At 46.6% G+C, this 21,350-nt stretch overlaps 2 protein-coding genes and 1 non-coding gene across 7 annotated transcripts in view; all 3 read left to right on the forward strand.

Annotated features, from left to right (window-relative positions):
• The first annotated feature begins 762 nt into the window (after positions 1–762).
• Positions 763–2,852, forward strand: LOC146286968 (syntaxin-11-like). The gene is made up of 2 exons (XM_084700604.1): positions 763–846; positions 1,669–2,852. The coding sequence occupies exon 2, from the start codon at positions 1,674–1,676 to the stop codon at positions 2,577–2,579; it is 906 nt and encodes a 301-aa protein (XP_084556730.1). The 5' UTR covers positions 763–846; positions 1,669–1,673; the 3' UTR covers positions 2,580–2,852.
• A 1,107-nt stretch (positions 2,853–3,959) lies between these two features.
• trnal-uaa (transfer RNA leucine (anticodon UAA)) lies at positions 3,960–4,042 on the forward strand. The gene has a single exon. It is a non-coding gene; the product is annotated as a tRNA-Leu (tRNA).
• A 1,546-nt stretch (positions 4,043–5,588) lies between these two features.
• The window catches only part of utrn (utrophin), a 125,430-nt gene continuing 109,668 nt past the window's right edge, over positions 5,589–21,350 (forward strand). For 4 of the 5 annotated variants that reach the window (XM_084699246.1, XM_084699249.1, XM_084699248.1 and 1 more), the window contains exons 1-3: positions 5,589–5,974; positions 7,084–7,214; positions 20,850–20,911. In XM_084699246.1, coding sequence (XP_084555372.1) covers positions 7,133–7,214; positions 20,850–20,911 — 144 coding nt within the window. In that variant the 5' untranslated portion in view covers positions 5,589–5,974; positions 7,084–7,132. Of the gene's footprint in view, positions 5,975–7,083; positions 7,215–16,263; positions 16,316–20,849; positions 20,912–21,350 lie in introns of those variants that run through there. The other variant, XM_084699250.1, reaches the window with a different exon arrangement.

The following is a 21,350-nucleotide window of genomic DNA, read 5'->3' on the forward strand; positions in this document are numbered from 1 at the left end:
TCCGGTATGCACTGTTTTTGGGAAGTTTAATTAACCATCATTCCATTGCATATGAGAGTAGAATTCAAGGAGAGAGGAAGGGAGGGGGGGGTTGGGTGAAGTATCTTAAAAGCATTGAAACAGGGGCCAATAGGCTTCAGTCCCAAATGACTCTGAAGTACAGTAATGTTATTTTGCACAGATGAGAAGGTACTTGCTATGTCAAAAATATGTATATCCTTTATACACTTTCAACAATGTTTAAATTATGCATTTTGGGATTTTATAATCTGGGCTATAGCAACTGCATCTTGAATAAACTATTTCCTGCAACAAATCTTACTCTTAATAACTAATCTCTGAAATAAAACTTTTTGACTTCATTTAGGTCTCAATGATTTGTTGTCTTCACTATCCCACATTAGGCTTGTTCTTGTCAATTGTGATTTACTGCCTCATTTTAAAACACTTAAATATTGGAGTAACTGAAATTACTAAACAATGACGGCATTAAAATGATACATCTTCGTTTCCTTATCACACCCACACATAATCCATACCTACTACGCATGCAATGTCTGAGTGTGTCTAGCGGAATTAACCCTCGGTTGACCTCGAAAGTACGCACTTCATTCCGCACTGCATGCTCATTCGGCCAAATCATTCTGGAGGTTTATCGAACATGGTTACATTTTGCAACACATATGACAAGAAAGGAAAGGTAAGACACTCCCTCCTATTCGTCTCGCAAGCAAGCAGGTGTCCTTCCCTCCCGGAGATCAGAGATGCTTCAACAAGTTTGAAAGCTGAATAATGTTTAAACTGAATTTTAACCACGATTCTCACACAAGGGATCTAGAAATAAGGGTAAGTTGGGTATATCTGACAAACTTGCCCTATTTGTGAATGACTTAAAGTAACAGGCATATATTCATTCTGATTCAAAATAACATTCTGGTACAACAACCAAACTATGTTGGTGTTGGTTAGTAAAACAATTTTTTTCCGTAATTGTTTTCAAGAGGCTATCATCGCGGGTGTGTCCGACAACATAATAGGCAAATGTGATTGAAATGGCAAGTTGTTGGTCAGAATCATCAATTAACATTCACACCTCCGAAATCATTCGTGTATTGGCACACTGAGACAGAAAAGTTGGCTTTGATATTTGATAAGGCTTGTTCAAATTGATGGTCCTATATGATACCCCAGCTACACATGCATTTGTATAATGTTGTATCTCTCCAATGAATAATTAATTTGTTTAATGATGTTTTCTGTGTCTTTATCTGTTACCTTTAAAATGGGTTACATTTTAACTATGGATGACGCATGGCAAGATTCTTGACTAGATACTCGTTTTTAACACTCTGTCAAGGAAATGGTAGTCCAAAGGCATGAGGAAATGAAAGAAGTTTCTTTTGTGTTTGAGTGAAATGCAGACTGATGAGTTTTTGGAGGCTGTTCATTGTACCCTACTTGTGTGTTGAAGCATTTTAACCCATGACAAACTTTACGAAACACGTCTGTAATCCTGTTGTTCTGGTTGTTAAACCATACAAATGTATTCCTTATTCCTACTGGTCAAAACCAAATCCTTACATCTATGAACAGCTGTCCACATTGCTTGGATAGGATATTCCTCTTAAACATTCTGATCTTTCTCCTTTTTCTCCTCCCTATCCTTAGACAGGATGAGGGACAGGCTAGAACACATGAAGTCAATTGCTGAGGATCTGGATGACTGTGACCTCAATGAACCTGACTTGAGAGACCCTGACCCTGACCCTGATGTGGTCATGGCTGATATCTGCCAGGAGGCTGTGGTGTTTGACAGCTCCTCCATGGACAGTGTCTTAGGGGAGGCACACTCTATACGCCAGGAGATCTCCTTGCTCCAGGAGGAGGTAGAGCTTCTGGTTCAACACAATGAGCAGGTGAGCACTGCCGTGAATGACCTCACCGCGCTCAAGCAGGACTCGAACTCCATTGCCCAGAGGATCCAGAAGCGTGGGGAGGCCCTCTACACCAGGCTCCAGCACCTGGGGCGGCTGAGCCAACAGCTGGATGAAAAAGAGGGCCCCTACGCCGCTGTAAGTCGCATCGCCCGCTCCCAGCATGCCACCCTCACCAGGGCCTTCCATGCCACCGTGTCTGAGTACAACCTGGCAGAAGAGAACCAGAAGGAGGTGTGCCGTGCGCGCCTCCAGAGACATGCATCCATCTTGGGGAAAAAGGTGACAGGGGAACAGCTGGACCAACTGGTGGAAAGAGGGGGCGAGGGCTGGGTGGAGCTGTCCCAAAGCCTGCAGACAGACGGACGATCGTCCAACTATGCTCTGTCTGAGATCAAGGGCCGGCATGAGGAGCTGATTGACCTGGAGGCTAGGCTAACTGAGGTGCGTGACCTGTTCCTGCAGATGGCAATGCTTGTTGAAGAGCAAGGATGCCAGATAAATAGCATTGAGGCTAATGTGTGTGGCACAGAGGAGTACATTGCAAAGGTCAACGTGCACATCAAGGAGGCCCTGGAGTACAAGAGCAAGAACTGCTGCTGGAAATTCTGTTCATGTTTTTCACGATGGAGACGCCCTCCCTAGTTTTTAGTTATGGACTATAACAAATCAAGTTGAACTTACCAACTACAGATTGAGTTTAAAAGGAAAGCCAAGAGATAAACCCCTGAACATTTGTGTGTATGTTTCTGTTGGTGTGGGTAGGTGTGTAGTAACGTTATATATGGATTCAGGGGTATGGGATGAAACCAAACCAAATGACAGCTTGCAGAGTATGCAAAATAATGAATGTAGCCTATGTGAGCTAGTATGAAATACCTGCCATGTAAGGGATAGAAATAGGGCCTAATAAAATATTAATAAATGAATGAGTTTGTGTTATCTGATCAAAAGGTTTCTTTACAACGTTTATTTTTCTCATGAAACTCCTGAACTAAGTGTCACACAATCTTGTTTCATTGTTTGCAATGTGTTTCACTTTCATGAAGGGAAATACAACTATTGTAGCCTGTGTCCCTAAGTTTACCTTTTTGTGAACATAAATATGTATTTCTGTCTCAATTTCCTTCCCTATTTTCAGTAAATTAATTTTGAATATTTTTTGTTTACCTGACTCACTGCTCAACTTGCTTGGTTGGTAAAAATTAGGCTGATTATGATCATCATTAAAAATATAGATTTTTAAACGAAACCACTTCAAATATTGGCTACTTTTATCTAATATGGCGCCTTTTTGGTGTATATTTTGTAATCACTTCATTAGCAAACTATCTCATGGAGTCTGCAAACAACAAGAACAACAACAAACATGAAGCCAGAGAGTCATAATGAAAATTTATTGAAACGTCAACGTGATGCCATGGTGAAGACAAGAGAAACTGGCACTACTAGTTCCCGGACAATTGGATAGGGCTATAACAGCTAAATTAATTTAACTATGGTCTTTATAACGACGCTTAAGAATTAGACGAGTAGCCTGGGGAACTAGCTAGCTATCGTTATTCATTTTCAAAGCTCATAGCTAGTTAGTTAAGCTATCACTAAGTTAGTTGCTGATTCTGACTGTAGCGAAGTTAGTATATGCTATGCCAGCTAGTAGGCTATGCCAGCTAGCCTAGCCAATACCTACACGTTGACGTTACTAAATAGAATACTGTATCTGTTAACTAGCAAACCAACGCTTGTTTCATTCATTTCGAAATTTAACAATTTGGATAGGTTATTTTGGAAGTTTAACTTGTCTAATGTAGAAAAGACGTGCATAGCTAGACTAGCAAGCGTCGCTAGTTACAGTGCTAGCACTAGCTCGCTTTCGCCATCAATCTCCAATTTAGTTAGACAAGCACTAGAGTGGCAAAATGAACGAGCTTTTTGATTACGTTGATACAAGTTTAAATACAACAAAAATACACAATTGTGTAATGTCTCGTCTATAATCCAACACCTAAACAGGGAACGGTGTATACCAGGATGGCCGAGTGGTTAAGGCGTTGGACTTAAGATCCAATGGACATATGTCCGCGTGGGTTCGAACCCCACTCCTGGTAGATTATTTTGCTTCCCCTAAATATAACTAAAATAAAGATGTTCAAGGTGAGAAATATAAAACTGATTACAACTGTGAAGAAATGGTAACTGTGGACCATAAACATGAATGTGAAATCCAGTCCGTTGCGCTGTCCAATGGTTTTGTCAGTATCGAGCATAACAGTTGTTAATTTGAGCCCAACTGAAAAGTATTTTACATTTATTCAAGCAGTTACTTTGTTGTTATCACGTTTATTATATAGGTTTACTTTGTGCCACACACTGTAGAAGCTCACCCCCTATCGGTTTAACCAATGTAGGCTAATACTCTCAGATGAGTCGCTATATCTTGTAGTGTTTGGATAGCCAATATGCTATAGTTGTACAATCCTCAAAGATGATGAGTTATGTAGTATAGTTGCCTACGATTTATTTGGTTTTAGGTTTACATCCTGGTTGACATTAACTTAGTAGTTTTTCGAATTCTCTGGAATCTTTAGATTTTTTGCATATATTCCTTTGGGAGGTGCGTTTATTGCTCTACACTAGCTACACTACGCGATATCACCCAAGGAACCATTTAAACACTGGGAGGCGCCAAAGGTTTTCAATTCAGTGAAGCAGCACGGTTGCAAGTTTGGAGAGGCCCAATAAACAGCTTCAAGGATCTTTCTCTGCATTATTTAATATCTAGCCTATCGTTGCAATCATGTAGCCTAACACATATGACTTGCGTGTCTCAATTGTATTTAGCTTGACAGTTGTGTCCACTTATAACCATTCATACAACATGGCTTCATCATTATTTATCTCGAGGATGGGTCAGATATTATTTAGGTCTGCTCATTATAATTGTTTATGTCGTTCTCCCAGTCCTGTCACCGGACACCTGCGCGAGGCCCCGGCGAAGCGCTAATTGATGAAATCAAGCCTCTTTTGGGCCGCGCGAGGAAGCGCACACAAAGAGCGTGATAGCTGAGACGACGGCCCTCCCTGCTGGGCCTAGATATACAACGACAGATCGACATCTCTGGATCCACCAGAGCCTCGTTTAGATTTCCAGAAAGTGCTACTCAATTACTCAATCTCGGCCAGTATTGTAGACTATTGTCTCATAAATAGGCTACGGAACTCTTAGTTATAATTCAATAGCCTATGTGTCTGAACGGCAGGGGTTTTTCATAGATTCAGTAAGATAGTCCTAATTAAATTCTATAAGGTAGGATTAAGTTGTTACACACATTAACGAACACAAATTACATTGTATTCGCATACATGTTCGCTTTACGTCAATAGGTTAACCTAGTTTGAATTAAATTGATCTTATGTTCAAATATTTAGCCTGCAACATAAAATCTGAATGCATAAAGACCAGCTATTGTTCAAACTGTTGTGAGATATACAAGTCGCCACGATGTGGCCATTAATAATTTTGTAGAAGCCTTATTCACTTTATTCATTCAGACGTTCACTGTTCCATCCCGGGACAACTCGCCCTCTGAAGCGTCTGAGTGCCTGATCACGTGACGGCCACCGCGCCATGTTTCCATCCGCGCGTCTAAAGTTTGTAAGCAGGCAAGGAAAGGTACAGCAACAGGAACAAAGTTTGGGACGAACTCGTTAGCAGCGGGGTTTACCCGTGCAATAAACAATTTTTCCATCTTTCAACAAACTCTACGTAGGACCATCAAGACCACAGCAGACTTGACCGCGAATCTAAAGCTGTCCCTGTTATATTGAAACTCTTGAAAAGGGATTTTGTTATGTGTGGATGCGCTGGAGGACTGTGCTTTCTTTGCAGACGTTCGTTTTCATTGTATCCGCTTTTGTAATGCCTTAAACTCTTCGATTTTGTTGCACATAGAACTGCACATAACCTCGTCAATAATATTTTGTTCATTGTCAAATTACACGGATTTTCTCGTCTCGCACACCTAAAACCACTGGTGAAGGTGAGTTTGATTTTTTTCGATCAGTAGAGTTATGGGATCCAAAGTAACCATTTTCAGGCAGAGGTTTAACATTGCAAGCGAAAACAAAACACTGTGGTTACTCAGGTATTTTAAACAATATTGAACGTAAAATGTGATTCTGTTGAGAAAATGACAAGGCCCTACAGTCCGGTTTTTAAACTACAGTTGAAAAGAGTCAGCAAGCTACACATTTTTCACTTTCGTGCTAATCTGATCGGATTAAAATGACACATGAGTATCGGCCTGGAAACTGTGAGACATTGGTGCCATTCAAAGCAATAACCTGGTAACAAGCCATCTGTAATGCAGAATAGGCGATGTTATTTATCAGGATGCAAACTGCATTGAGATGGTTTCAGGAAAGTGGCAATGACATGTTTTGCTTGTCGAATGACGGTCAACTTGACATGTCTTACACTTAGCTGTCAAAGCAACACACACCCGAAGTTTAGGGAACTGGAACTGAATCCAAACGCAAGAGAAGGTTTGCCTCATTTCAATTCAAGTTATTTTGGCGCTTGCATCATCCCTCAAGCATAGCTCGTGGTTTGTAATTCTTCAGACAATTGTTTACATTGCAAGTCTTTTCATTGTCATTACAAAAGTCAGTAATTTCAAGCGAGTTATTGTATAAATCTATCCATATCATTACAGGTAAAAGCAAACTTTCAGCAGTTGCTGACTACGGGAAACGTTAGTTACTGTTATAGGCACTAAAAGTAGACCAACTTAGTAAGGTCAAATGATTAGTAAATGATTTGTGCAAGCATGACCACGCTTCCAGGGGTCCAGATTGAGAGTTGGTAGGTGTGCTCTTTGGACAATGATGACTCATATGGGACTAGTAAAATCTGTGCCATGCACCTAGTGTGTGGAGAGGTGAGAACATACACACTCACCCAAGCACTAACAGCTGTTAGTCTGTTGTCTTAAAGGACCACCCTGCCTCTCAGCCACTCTGCTTTGACTACATGTGTGTGTAACCAATAGGTTGAACCATAACTTAATTGTAGCAACATAATTATGTCTTATTTATAGGTGAGAAATAACCCTCCCTTCTCTTGTGAATAAACTGGGTGGTGTTGAAGAGAGAACAGGTTCCTGTCGAAGAAAAGCGAGGAGGAACCGGTGGATTAAATGATTAGCATGGCGTCGTCCAGTGAGATCACAGAGGGAGGGGCCAATGACGAGTTCAACGACATCATCAAATGGAGATCTGGTATGTATGTCTTCCAATCCCTTGCATCCCAACATGGCTTCTTGGCCCCTAATTTCATGAGCATCTGCTAAATGAAGAACGCGTCAATACGACTGGATCTGTGATGTGGCCAGTCAGAAGTGTGAATGTGGTGTTTAGTTCGCTCTAGCCTGTGATAGCTGAGCCAGCCAGTCAACTCTCTCTTACATGAGTAAGTGAATATGGTCTCTTGAGCACGTATGCAACACTGAAGCACTGCCATGTGGTGTGCTCAGGAACAATTGGTGTGGTGATGCAGCAAGGTGTGCTCTGTCCATGTGAGAGCTGTGTGTGTGTGTGTGTGTGTGTGTGTGTGTGTTTGTCAGAAGTGTTGACAGAGCTGAGAGAAGGATATCTCGTGATTTTCAGCAGGTCAGATATGACATTGACTTTTTGTGTGTGTGTGTTGTTAGGTACTTGCTCAAATGCAATAGTCCAGAAGTCCAAACGAAATGCTAGACCTGAAGTCCTGTTTTAGGCGGAAAACTTGGGTTCCCATGGAGCGAAGGAGTAGAGGGACTAGAACGAGAGTGTCAGAGGGACACAAAAGAGCGAGAGATGGCTGAGTGTGACAACCCTGGGAGGAGAGAGAAAGCTGAGGAAGGAAGAGAGGAATGGGTCCACAGTAAACACAGACGAGTCCCTCTTTCAAATTCTCATTCCTTCCTATGGGTTAATGTTTGAGAGATGTCATCCGTACACACACACACACACACACACACACGGAGGTTTGACCTGTAGATGTGTTGACAGTGATGACTGTTCAAGGCACTTTGATACAGTCAATAAAAAGTTGACCCTATGTGTGTGTGTGTGTGTGTGTGTGTATATGAGCACGTGTGCTTGCCTGTGTGAGAAAGTATAGCGACAGTACTGATGCGGACGGAGGTTGCCCCTCCCTCCTGTCAGGCCGACGCCCCTCCCCCTGCTCTTCTCTGGTGGTGTTGCGTTCCAGGCCCCTACAGCGGGCACCAGGCCCAGCCTCCCAGAGCGCCCGGCGAGCCCGGGCCAGGAATTCCACCATTCCGTTGGACTTTGTAATTTACAACGCTTGTCTCCAGACCACAATGCTGTTCTTATAAGGATTCAGGTCGCCTAGCAACCTCAAAAGTAATGTTTTCTTTTACGGCACAGAGGGAAAAAGTGGCGCATATCCTAGCTTAGCTCCGCTCTCTAAAAACAGCAGGAACCACCAGGAACCGACAAATCTAAAATAAAGTGGCACAGCTTTACAACTTAAGTAACTTCACACCTTCCATGTTTGTGTATATGCATGTGTGTGTGTGAATGCATGTGTATGTGTGTGTATGTGTGTGAATGGGACTTAGGTGTTTCTCTCTACCTCCCTGTGTGAACCCTGTCCACATTACCAGTCCAGTGTAAATACATAATCATTAACTGGACAAAATACACTCACACTTCACTGAACCAGAGAGCCAGAGGAAAGTTCTGGAAAAATAGATGTGTTTGTCACAAGAAAGAATGTGTAGCCTCACAATGTGGAAACACACACACACACACTCACCCCAGTCTATCTTCTACCAGCAAAAGCACATTGTGGCCTACTTAAAACCTTTTAACTGGGCTGTCATTCTAAACTATGGTGATGCATTCTAAATATTAAGTGCGCTGAGCAGTCAAACAAGACTCGGTTACACTGGCTTCTAGACGTGGGCACTATGTGTGTGTGAGGGAAGTATTGTGTGTGCTATGAGGTAGTCATTTTGGAGTAAGATAGCAATCTAGCACCCATCATACCCATATGCATTGTAATGTATGGAAGGTAAACAGTTGGGAATATTAATGGCAGCGATGCCCTTTCTAATGTACTGTACAGAAGCCTTTACTAGCAATCCTGAAATGAAGAATAGCAAACTGAATGAAAGCCATAAACAAAGCACTTGTTTAGATAAGGCTGTAAGGAAGGAGGGTGGAGGGTGAGGGGGCAGGGAAGGGGGAGGGGGGGGGGTGTTTTTACAGCTGAGGAGCTGGGGTGGGGTGCGGGGACGGGGGGTCCTAGGAGAGGGGTGTGAGCGGGGGATTGCACACCAAGGTGTGTGTGTGTGTGTGTTATGGGGAGAGGAAGGGATATATCCTTGCTCACACACGCCTCCCCGGTATTATACTTATAAACATGGTCAGCTGACAGGAAGCTATTGTTCCCAGTGTACATCAGAAACAGCTTATTACAACACTTAAAGTACTTTAGTGTTGGGCTGGCCGAGCTATGCAGTAGTATACTGGGCAGGGCTGGGCTGTACTGTACTATACTGAGCTGTGCTGTGCTGTGTTGGACTGTGCAGGACTGGGCTGTGCTGTGTTGGACTGTGCAGGACTGAGCTGTGCTGTGTTGGACTGGGCTGTGCTTACGGGGGCAAAGGGGGAGCGAGGGCCATTCGTCATCAGCAGAGTCTGTAATCATGGAGGCTAACAGCAAACATACTATTCAGCTGTAGTGGGTTCTCTGTCAAACATCATTGTTGCTGAGGGATCAAAGGACAAGCCCAGAGCCATCCTTCCGATTGAATGTGTTTAGGCAGGTGTGTGTGCGTGACATCCCAGTCATACATTGGTCCAGACCCGTGTCCTGTTTACCAGTGTGTCCAGTGTGATGTAACCCAGTGGAGACACGGAGAGGGGGTGGGGCAGACACGAGGCAGGCGGCTGGCTAAAGCTGCCGACCAATCATTAGTTTTGTGTTTCCACTCAGGATAAAGGGCAGACTGAGGTGTGTGTGTCTGTCTACCTGGTTAACCTTCCTTTAATGCCCCTCCCAGCAGATTACACTCCATCTGGCTGAGGTGAGAGGTCACCTATCCTCAGTGGATAGGAGGGCTCGTTGTTTGACAGTGTACATCCTGGGTACACACACACACACACACACACACACACACCTACTGACAAAAACCTGACCTCCTTCTTGCCTGTGTTTGTTTGTCACTTGAGACCAGCGCTCCGGAAAAGCTGCCTAATGAATCCCTCTCTGGTTTCTTCTCTCTTGTTCTTTTTCTGTAGTGTTCCATCTCTCTCTTTCTCTTTCTCTTTCTCTTTATCTCTCTCTCTCTCTCTCTCTCTCTCTCTCTCTCTCTCTCTCTCTCTCTCTCTCTCTCTCTCTCTCTGTCTCTCTCTTTCTCTCTCTTATTCTCTTTCTCTAGTGTTTCCTCTCTTATTCTCTTTCTCTAGTGTTTCCTCTCTTATTCTCTTTCTCTAGTGTTTCCTCTCTCTCTCGTTCTTCTCTAAAGTCGTTCTCTTGCTCTAAAGTTCCGTCTCTGCCTCGCTTTCTTTCCCTCTCTTTGCTTTCTCGAATGTTTTCCCTCTTTCTCCTCCTGTTTCAACCCCTCCCTCTTGCATGGTCTTCATGTGTGTGTGTGTGTGTGTGTGTACATGAGGGAGATGTGAAAGGTTCATCTTTGGGTGTGTGCATGCTTTTTGTGAGTGTACACAAGACAAGAGAGTGAAGTAGGCCTGAGATGTGAATAGCTGTATCCCAGAGAGGCGGAGAGAGGGGAGGAACCATGGAAGGTGTGGCTAGTCTGAACCCAGGACAAACTCTCAAACACAAACTATACAGCTCTTGTCCAGAAAGAACTCAAGAACTCACATGGAGTTGTGTGTTTGTGTAGTGTTTTTGTTGTTTTTGTTGTGATTCTGTGGCGCACCGCCACAAATGAGTCTATGTGTGGGAAACACTGCAGTCTGAAGGGCCCGTACACACACACAAACAGACTGTGTGAGAGGATGCACATTGCATGACCTGAGAGTGTTCTGGACTGTCTCTCACTCTTAGTCTGTCCATAGAACGTCAACATTGTACAGACCCTGTCTGGTCTCCGCGGAACAGGAAGCACTGTCATCAGAGCATCCATGTACCTGACAGTGGGCAGCAGAGGGAAACCACACTGCTTTCTCCCTCTGGGACGTGTGGAGACACTCACCCAGACATAACACACATTGTTTGTGGATGTGTGCGTGTCTGTTTCTGTGTGTAGCGTGCAACCCGGACCAAAAACAAACCCTCTATCTCCTCTCCGGGTCTTTCGAGGTGATGACACACTCTCGGCTTTTCTTTTTTTGTGCCTTTTTTTCTCTCTTTCTCTCTCTCTCTCTCTCTCTCTCTCTCTCTCTCTCTCTCTCTCTCTCTCTCTCTGTCTCTCTCTCTCTCTCTCTCTCTCTCTCTGTCTCTCTCTCTCTCTCTCTCTCTCTCTCTCTCTCTCTCTCTCTCTCTCTCTCTGTCTCTGTCTCTCTCTCTCTCTGTCTCTCTCTCTCTCTCTCTCTCTCTCTCTCTCTCTCTCTCTCTCTCTCTCTCTCTCTCTGTCTCTGTCTCTGTCTCTGTCTCTGTCTCTCTCTCTCTCTGTCTCTCTCTCTCTCTCTCTCTCTCTCTCTCTCTCTCTCTCTCTCTCTCTCTCTCTCTCTCTGGAATGGTAAATGGACTGGAATACCAAACATCAAATCAACCCAAAACTGGAAACACACGCGCACACTGTTTCTAAAGCTTTGAGTTGAATGTCGAAAAATCTGGCAAAGAGTATGTACACCACAGAGACACTTTCCTGCTCTCTCTTTCTGTGTGTGTGTGTGACGTCATAGCTCTCCACGTGCCAGATCCCTGCTGAAAATGGGTGGGAGAGCAGCAGTCTGAAGGCTGTGTGGATAATGGGGACAGAAACTTTGAGCCAAACTCCCCAAAATATCTCCCCAGGGTGTGGTGCTGTGGTCTCTGCCTCTCTGGTTCACATTACTGTGCGCGTGTGTGTGTATCTGTGTATCCGTGTGTGTCATTCTGCTCAATGATGCCCCGCCTAAACTGCATGACATTTAAGCTGAAAGGAACGGCAACCCACGGCGAAAATGGTAAAAGTGCTCTTTAAACGTTGTTTCTTACATGGTAGCATTTGTCTACAATTGTGTTTGTGTGTGGGTGGGCGTGTGTGTTTGTGTGTGAGAGACACATACAGTTGAGAAAGACGAAGAACCACCGAGGCTCATCTTGTCAGATTTGGGGCACACTTCTCTTTCCTCCCTCCTTCCCTCCTTCCCTCCTTCCCTCCTTCCCTCCTTCCCTCTTTCCCTCCTTCCCTCCTTCCCTCCTTCCCTCCTTCCCTCCTTCCCTCCCTCCCTCCCTCCCTCCCTCCCTCCCTCCCTCCCTCCCTCCCTCCCTCCCTCCCTCCCTCCCTCCCTCCCTCCCTCCCTCCCTCCCTCCCTCCCTCCCTCCCTCCCTTCCTCCCTCCCTCCCTCCCCGCCTTCCATTTTGTCTCACCCCTCCATCTCTCGATCCTTCACCCGTCTCCCATCTCCCCTTTCTCTCCCCCTCACCGTCTCTTCCCTCTCTTTCCTCTCTTGCCCACCCTCTCAAACGACCACCTAAGCCCCCTCCCTCTCCCTCCCCCCTTTTTTCCTCACCTTCCCCCATTCGCCCCCACCGGCTCATTAAGGCTAAATAGCCGTATTGCTCCACCTCGTTTCTGAGCCCTAGTGTGGCAGTGGGAGGGGAGGGGGTTTGCTTCAACACAAGCAGAGTCTCAGACAGTTCAGCTTCACCATTCAGAGCCCCCCCCCCCCCAGTCCCTGTCACTGCTGTAGAAAACCACCTCTGTCATGTCAAACCTGTCCCAGACTACTCACACTATTTTTACTCTCCAAGTCAACCTCATGAATTTTGCAAGACTCCGAAAAAGGATGTTTGTCACTGTTGTTAACGCAACCATTGATGGCAGTGGTTTGTTGACTGCAGAAATAGGGCACCCTAAAATAGCAAGAACCGCACACATTTGGCATAATGTTTGTACCTCAGCACACCACTGGTTGGTGCCCTGTGAGAGCATGCAGAGAAGAACAGTGTCATATATTCTAGAGGCATTGACCTCCCGGTTATGTGTCACACAGAGTGCTTTGCCACTTTTCTGCTTGTGAAGGGAAACATGGAGGTGTGTGTGTGTTGGTGTGTGTGCTTGTTCTAGCGGCATGACCTGCTTAGACACCTCACCTACAGGTCACTGAACCCGTGGGTATTGTACTGAGGTCGAAATCAAATAAGAGAAAGACTGGGCGTGGTGTGAGACTTGGGGACTGAGGGAGTGCGAGAGATGAGTGAATGACTGTGGCCTGAGGATGGAGGGATGAATGCCTCCTCCTTCACCAGGAACCAGAGGCCCAGGGCGTGGGGCTTCTGGAACTTTCTGGGAGATTTCCATGCTGCGTTTGTCTCAAGTTCTGAGGTGTGGGCTGGTTCGCTGACTCATCTGTTCCCTCTCAAATGGATCGGGCCTGTGTGTGTGTGTGTGTTGGAACAGTGGGCCATTCCAATACCAGACCATACTAATCTCCTCTTTCTTTGTGACAGAGAGAAAGATAAAAAGAGAGGTATGTATGGGGGAGGACTAGAGAGAGAGAAAGAGGAAGAGAGAGAGAGAGACAGAGAGAGAGAAAAAGAGAAATAGAGAGTGGTCTCTGGATGTCCAATGGAAAGACCCGTTGGTTCCTCCAAATCCTGAAGTTCATGAAGTTCACATCCCAGCCCCCTTCTCCCAGGCCCAGGCCAGTCCAGCTGGTGCCACCCGCCACGACAGGAAGTGGATTTAATTCAATCAGACTTGGGGAGGAAGTTAGTCACGGGGAAAGGGGCTCCTAGTGCTTTCCCACTTCCTAGTCCTGGTGAAGACCAGTGAAAACAAATACAGGGTCTCCCCACCTCCCCTTCTCTGTCACTCTCTCTCCCTTTGTCTCTCCTTTCTACCCCCCACCAAACACACATCACCCCTCACCCCTCATTGGGATGTTTGTCCAGTTGTTTCTCATTGAAGAAATGGTTTGTCAGTATGGGACGAATGGACACACTGTCCTTAGTGGGTTTTGTGTACGTGTGTGTGTGTGTGTGTGTGTGAGATTGTGTGTAAGAAAGAGAGAGAGGAGGTTGTAATGTAGTGGTTTGAGTGAACAGAATGCATTGTACCGAAAACGAAAATACAGACATAGAGAGATGGATGTATTGATTGTGTCATTGTTGTGGGGTTCTGCTGGTGTGTGTTGCTGCGGGTCAGCAGGGTCATGTTGATCTGCTGTCATTTCCTGTCACGTCTATGTGTCCCCCCCCGAGTATGTGTGTGTTAGCAATGAAATGATTCAGCTGTTTCCTTTCCTTGTAACGTCGCTCGGGATAAGAGCATCTGCTAAATGACTAAATGTAAATGTAACAGTTACCCCTCCCCCTCCCACCCCCCACACACATAGACACACACAGGCCTCCATATATGTCAGGTTTTCACAGTTTTTGATTGACAGGCTAGACATGTGCTGTCCTCTCCTCCCCCTCTCTTCCCCCTTTCCTCCCCTTTCTCCCGCCCTCCTACCGTGCCATGTGTGATGTCACAGAGCACACCACCCCAGAACCCCAAGTAAACACACCCAGCATGCTTGGCAAACGTCCCCAAACCTCCACTTCCTCTCACTACTACAACGGCCACTCTTCCGCATTTAGTCTAGCTGTTTTCGTTTCTCTTTCTGTCCGTCTCTCTCTCTCTCTCTCTGTCTCCGTCTCCTCCTTTCTCCTCATCATGGATCTGAGTACGTGGTTGCCTTGGAGAAAGCGTAGTGTTTTCAGGAGGAGGAGAAAGCAGCAGAGACAGCCCGTTCTTGGTGAGTAGTGCAGCAGAGCACCCGCGACCGTTTAGAGAACCAGAGAGAAAATGACGGAGGATCACTTTCTGTCTGTTGCTCTATTTTCTCCTCTCAGTTCCTGGCGAACCCGTCCCCCCCTTCTCGTTTCCCAGTGAGGTCAATGGGTCAGTAGCTGGACACGGCCCGGCACAGCTACGCTCTCTGTTTAGGCTTTGCATCGCCTGAGGGCTATCACAGTGTGGTTTGGGTCGTGTGTTTTGGTGGAGTTGTTGACAGATGCTGTCTTGCGGGCCTTTGGTCGTGTGTCTGTTTGAGTTTGAGTCTTGGAAGTAGTTTTGAATTTGGCTTTCCATAGCTCTTAATTCACCGTGAGAAGCAGTTCTGAAAGTAACTGTTACACAGTGATCAAGTTCCCACCTACAGGAACTGTGTTTGGCTTTGTGTTTGTGTGTTCCAGTGTGTGTGTGTGCAGGCGTCTGTGCATATGTGTGTACTCTTCTATACCTCCAGAATGGTATCAGCAGCATCATGAGGGTGATCTGCACCCCCCACTCCCCCCCCCCCCCCCCCTCAGTCAAGCATGTCGTATCCGACACGTTCTCTGGCGTGGTGGGCGCCATGCAGACATTATCACTACACCTCCGTTCTCCACCCATGGAGACACGGGGGGGAAAGAAGAGCACAGTGAACGGCACAAACTGCTGTGTCTGGTTCTCATCAAGCTTTTTCTTTTCTGTATTTGATGCTTTCATCTCCACGGCCGGCACCCTTCCCACCTTGTCGTCTCCTCTGTTCTCTGATGTTGTGGCTGTCGTGTGTGTGTTCTGAGTGAGACAGAGGCAGCAGGTCAACCTCTCATTCTCTCTCTCTCTCTCTCTCTCTCTCTCTCTCTCTCTCTCTCTCTCTCTCTCTGTCGCTCGCTCCACCATTCCATCGTGGGAGGCCTTTCCTCTCCCTTCCCATTGCATGCTGGGATGGCATCAAACAGAGAGCGTTGTGTGTCCCTCCAGTGGAGCACGGGCCCGTGCACGACCTATCCCACAGTGCACTGCCCACCCCTGCCCTGGCCTGCCCTGCTTCCCTATCACTGATTGGCTGCCTACTCCAGCCCCCTACATTCTTCTCTACTTCTCCCCCTCCTCTGGTCAAGAAGTGAGAGTCGAGAGAGAGAGAGAGAGAGAGAGAGAGAGAGAGAGAGAGAGAGAGAGAGAGAGAGAGAGAGAGAGAGAGAGAGAGAGAGAGAGAGAGAGAGAGAGAGAGAGAGAGAGAGAGAGAGAGAGAGAGAGAGAGAGAGAGAGAGAGAGAGAGAGAGAGAGAGAGAGAGAGAGAGAGAGAGAGAGAGAGAGAGAGAGAGAGGCTGGAATGCGAGCACCGTCCTCAGTCTGCTCCTCTTCTTTGCTACTCTTCCTGTCGTTGGAGCGTTGGGCTCACAGTGGGGGAGATGGCAGAGCGCAGCTTCAAGCTGAGAGGTAGGACTCCCTGCCTGGCCACGGCACTCCTCCTCAGGGTGCCACTGAAGTGTGTCGGTCAGGTCTCTCTCTTAGGTGTGTCTCTCTCAAGTCTCTCTAAGGTGTCACTGAGGTGTCTTTCTTAGGTGTGTCTCTCTCAAGTCTCTCTAAGGTGTCACTGAGGTGTCTTTCTTAGGTGTGTCTCTCTCAAGTCTCTCTAAGGTGTCACTGAGGTGTCTTTCTTAGGTGTGTCTCTCTCATGTCTCTCTAAGGTGTCACTGAGGTGTCTTTCTTAGGTGTGTCTCTCTCAAGTCTCTCTAAGGTGTCACTGAGGTGTCTTTCTTAGGTGTCTCTCTCTAATGTCTCTCCGGTCTCTCTATGGTGTCTCTCAGGTGTCTTTCTTAGGTGTGTCTCTACCAGGTGTGTTTCTCTTGGGTTCCTCTAATGGAGGACTGTGTTGCCGCCTCGCTGTAAACCTGCTTCTGAATATTGGTATAGACAGACATGACTCAGGTAATGTTCCTGGTACCTCCGGTAGATACAGTAAGTGTTGGAGAATAGCACATCCTCTCACGCACTGTGAATTTGTAATGTGGTAGCTGCAAGCTACGTATGGAACGATGGCTAAATACAGATTTTGATTCAGGAATGTGAGAGCTCCTGCACACACTCATCTGCTGTGTGTGTGCGTGTGTGTGTGTTCCTGTCAGGAACAGAACATGACCAGTACAGTGGCCAGTTGGTTCCTTTTTTACTAACTTTGCCTAACTTTGTTGGGAGTCAAGTAACTAGTCCTATTGAACGCATCTTTTATTGTCCCCTCTCCCCAAAAAACATAACAGTTGTTTAAAAAGGCTGACGTGCCAGTTAGTAATTATATCAGTGCTTTGTTGAAGAACCTGACCTGTCGGCTATTCATCATTCTGTTGTGTTTATACCCTACCTGTCAAACTGAGAACCCTATCTCAATAAACTCACACATACAACCACACACGGGGTTGCCCGTGCTGTGTTTTTGAAAAGTACTAAGTGGGGATGTGTGTTAATCTTTCTGGTCATAAGAACTGTTTTCCCTACAAATTCCCAAATCCCTTTCTCCATAGCGTAAACAGAGTTTGGTCAGGCAAGCTTCGACAAGTGTCCGTTTGCAGGCGGCAGGAATGCATTTGAAATGATGGGAATTCTATGCATTCCACACGACCCACCAAGTCAAAATACAACTCATGTCTGCCATCAGGGCTGTGAACAGAAAATACAAGATGTGTGTGTTGGTGTGTATGTGTGTCGGTGTGTACGTGTGTGTTGGTGTGTATGTGTGTGTTGGTGTGTATGTGTGTTGGTGTGTGTGTGTGTTGGTGTGTATGTGTGTGTCAGTGTGTATGTGCCACAATGTGAGTTCATGCATGGAATGAGAAAGGTTTACATTTACATTTAGTCATTTAGCAAAACACAACTAGTCCATTATTTGGTGATTGATTTGTGAGTGCATGGTGTGAGTATAGGTGTGTGTGTGTGTGCATACAAATGACTGTGTTAGGTGTCATGTGTGTGTCTGTGTGCTTGTGAATGTGTGTCACTGTGTTTGTACGTGCGTGGCTATCTGTGCATGCATGCTGCGTGTGTGTCTGTGCATGCCCAGCTGAGTGGTGGCCAGGGGGGGACAGCAGATGACAGACAGCACACTGTCCTCCTCCGCTAAACAGGGTGAAACCATCTGACAGGCGTGAATGCCTCTTAGATGCGCAGGTTTTAAAGTCAGTTTTCAGATCCTGTAGCACAGGAGAGGCCAGACTGTGCTTTAGTGTATTTGTATTTTTATGAGTGTGTGTCTCTCTCTAACAACATCCACACTTTCTCTTTCCTTTAGTCTTAGAGCAGTACAGTGCACAAAAGTACACACAGTGTGTGTGGGTGTGTGTGTGTGTCATTGGTGACTCAGTATCTTCTCAGTGAGCTGTGAGAGGGCTCCAGTGGGAAGGTCTCTTCCTGATGTAATCACCACTTCCTGTTTGGCTAGGAGGGAAACAAACCTTTCCTGTCATTGGACCATTCTCTGTAAGGGCTAGGCGACCCTAACCTCCTCGAGGAGCACTCCGGGTGATCGCGCTCTGCCTGTGCACTTGTGCGTACCTTATGCATGGGCTGATGTGTGTCTTTACGCAGGATTTTCTCTGCATATTATTAATCACCATGCCAGTTCTATGCCAGGCAGATGGTGGTGTAGGCCTCTCAAGTTCCAATGACACTGTATTTGTGATTCACAAACACTTGGAAACTCACAGCCCACTTCCTGTACGTGCACACTCCTCCAGCTGAATCTCGTGAACTCCAGCAGCACTGTATGAGTCGAACAAAGATCTGGCTGTCCTCTTCTAAGCATGCAGGTGGACTGTTGACAGATAAGTTGATTTCGGTGGAGATGTTCATCATGTCTAATAGTTACCCTGCGTAGTTTCCCTTGCGAGGCCCCCAGCGAATAGCGTACATGCCAGTGACCAATCAGGCACAGCCAGGTAGAGCAGGTCTTGTGGGACTCATCGCTTTCATTTCACTTTCGTTGTCTCTGATCATGTATTTACCTTCACACTACTAGTAGTACTGATACTAATACTGACACAGTACTACTCAGATGACCCCTACACCACATATGACCCGTGCGCACACACACACACACACACACTTTCCTTTGATCTTTCCTCCAGCCAGGCATGGAGGGATCCCGTATGGACAGCTGAGTGTTTATGAATCAGGAGCATTGTCCTGCATGACAGAGTGAGAGAGACAGAGAGAGAGAGAGAGAGACAGAAAGAGAGACACAGAGAGACATAGAGATAGACAGAGAGAGAGACACAGAGAGAGAGTGATTGTGTGGTTATATGTGTGCATGTATGTATGTTTCAATAAACAAGTCCTGAGAGAGTGTCATTGTGTAAACCACTGCAAACTCAACCAAAGGTCAAAGGTTATGATCACCAGCCCTAGGGGTCGGCGACTCCTTTGTATTGGTTGTGTGAAGTGTGTGTGTGTGTTTGTGTGTGTGTGTTTGTACCGCTGGCTCAGTGAACAAGAGTATAAAACCAGGAATGTGCCTCAGGGGGAGAGTATGAGGTGAGGTGGAGGGGGGGAGGGCAGAAGTTAAGTGTTTAAGAGACCAGATGAAAAGGGAGAGGAAAAAGGGTGAAAGGGTGAGGTGTAAGGCCTCGAGGGAGGTAGAAGACTGGGGGAGGACGAAGAGAGGAGAGAGAGGCTGAAGAGAGGATGGAGGATTGGGGGAGAAAGGAAAGCGGAGAGGAGAGAAAGGCTGGGTGGATGGAAAAGTCAAATATGTGGCACATGGAGTCACACTGATGATCATTGGGCAGAAGGTGTCCTGACAGAGACACCTTATCAAACACACACAGGGACTGTAGGCAGACAGTCAAGATAAGCCCAGTCAGGATAAGCCCACTCAGGAGAGGGAGGGACCTTCAGTAGTGATCAGCCACAGGTACAGGTACATTACTACGCAGGGTCCTTGACACCCAGCTGTCAACAGGTCTCTCAGGGTCACACACCCAGAGGGAGAGAGCGTCCCGTGTGTTTGAGGCCTACACTGGGCCTCTGGTCTGGGGGCCTCTGGTACGGGGCCTCTGGTCTGGGGACCTCTGGTCTGAGGGCCTCTGGTCTGAGGGCCTCTGGTCTGGGGGTGTCTGGTCTGAGGACCTCTGGTCTGGGGTCCTCTGGTCTGGGGGTGTCTGGTCTGAGGGCCTCTGGTCTGAGGACCTCTGGTACGGGGCCTCTGGTCTGGGGACCTCTGGTCTGAGGGCCTCTGGTCTGAGGGCCTCTGGTCTGGGGGCCTCTGGTACGGGGCCTCTGGTCTGGGGACCTCTGGTCTGAGGGCCTCTGGTCTGAGGGCCTCTGGTCTGGGGGTGTCTGGTCTGAGGGCCTCTGGTCTGAGGACCTCTGGTCTGGGGTCCTCTGGTCTGGGGGTGTCTGGTCTGAGGACCTCTGGTCTGGGGTCCTCTGGTCTGGGGGTGTCTGGTCTGAGGACCTCTGGTCTGGGGTCCTCTGGTCTGGGGGTGTCTGGTCTGAGGGCCTCTGGTCTGAGGACCTCTGGTCTGGGGTCCTCTGGTCTGGGGGTGTCTGGTCTGAGGGCCTCTGGTCTGAGGGCCTCTGGTCTGGGGGTGTCTGCTCTGGGGTCCTCTGGTCTGGGGGTGTCTGGTCTGAGGGCCTCTGGTCTGAGGGCCTCTGGTCTGGGGGTGTCTGCTCTGGGGGCCTCTACTCTCATGATGAATAGGTAGAGGTGTCTCTGGTTTGTTGTTACTGGCTTCACTAAAATTGTGTCAGCTAATATTGGGGAGATGTCCCCTGCAAATTGGTACCAGAGAATGCTTTTTGGATATAGTCCTAATTGAAGGAACTGCTTCAGCCCTGCCATTAGAAACAGTGTCCTAAAAATATGTTTGATCTATCCTGGTGTGTTGCTTGTTTCATTTGATTTGATGGTCCAAACCTATATCTGGCATTTATTTTTTCGCTCACTGTTTTGCTTGTATTTCTCTTCTCTCTTCCATAGATGAGCATGATGCGGTACAGAAGAAAACCTTCACCAAATGGATAAATGCACAGTTTTCGAAGGTAATCACAACCAGTCACTTATCTTAGCCTGTTGCTCAGAATGACTTCAATTTAAGTGCTCTGACATTTGCTTGAAAAATCACATTTTGAGGAAATTATGCTTTGACGATTCAGTTGAGGTTAAAATCATCTGGGAGTTTGAGCTAGAGGACGGGCTAAAGTCCTGGGAATAAATGTGAGGTTATTTTTATCCAAACATAAACTTTCCTTCTAATAACTTCCCTTGAGACCTTGGTCTCTCTTCTGTGGCAGCTGACAGGCTAGCTATCAGTCTGGAGGGAGTCATGGATACTAGCAAGTGTTCCAGTAGTTCAGAATGGACAAATAAGCTAAAATCCTAAGACATTTTAACAATTGAACTCTTTATAACAGGATAATATGACCCTTTTCAGTGAATACGTATCCTTTTATCAGAGACATACTAACATGCTCGCTTGGT

This window comes from Hypomesus nipponensis, chromosome 6 (genome assembly GCF_054491055.1).
Source record: "Hypomesus nipponensis isolate SF chromosome 6, ASM5449105v1, whole genome shotgun sequence".
Taxonomy (NCBI): domain Eukaryota; kingdom Metazoa; phylum Chordata; class Actinopteri; order Osmeriformes; family Osmeridae; genus Hypomesus; species Hypomesus nipponensis.

Excerpts from the sequence above, each read along its gene's own strand:
- LOC146286968 (XM_084700604.1), top strand. The coding sequence starts at position 1,674 with ATGAGGGACAGGCTAGAACACATGAAGTCAATTGCTGAGGATCTGGAT.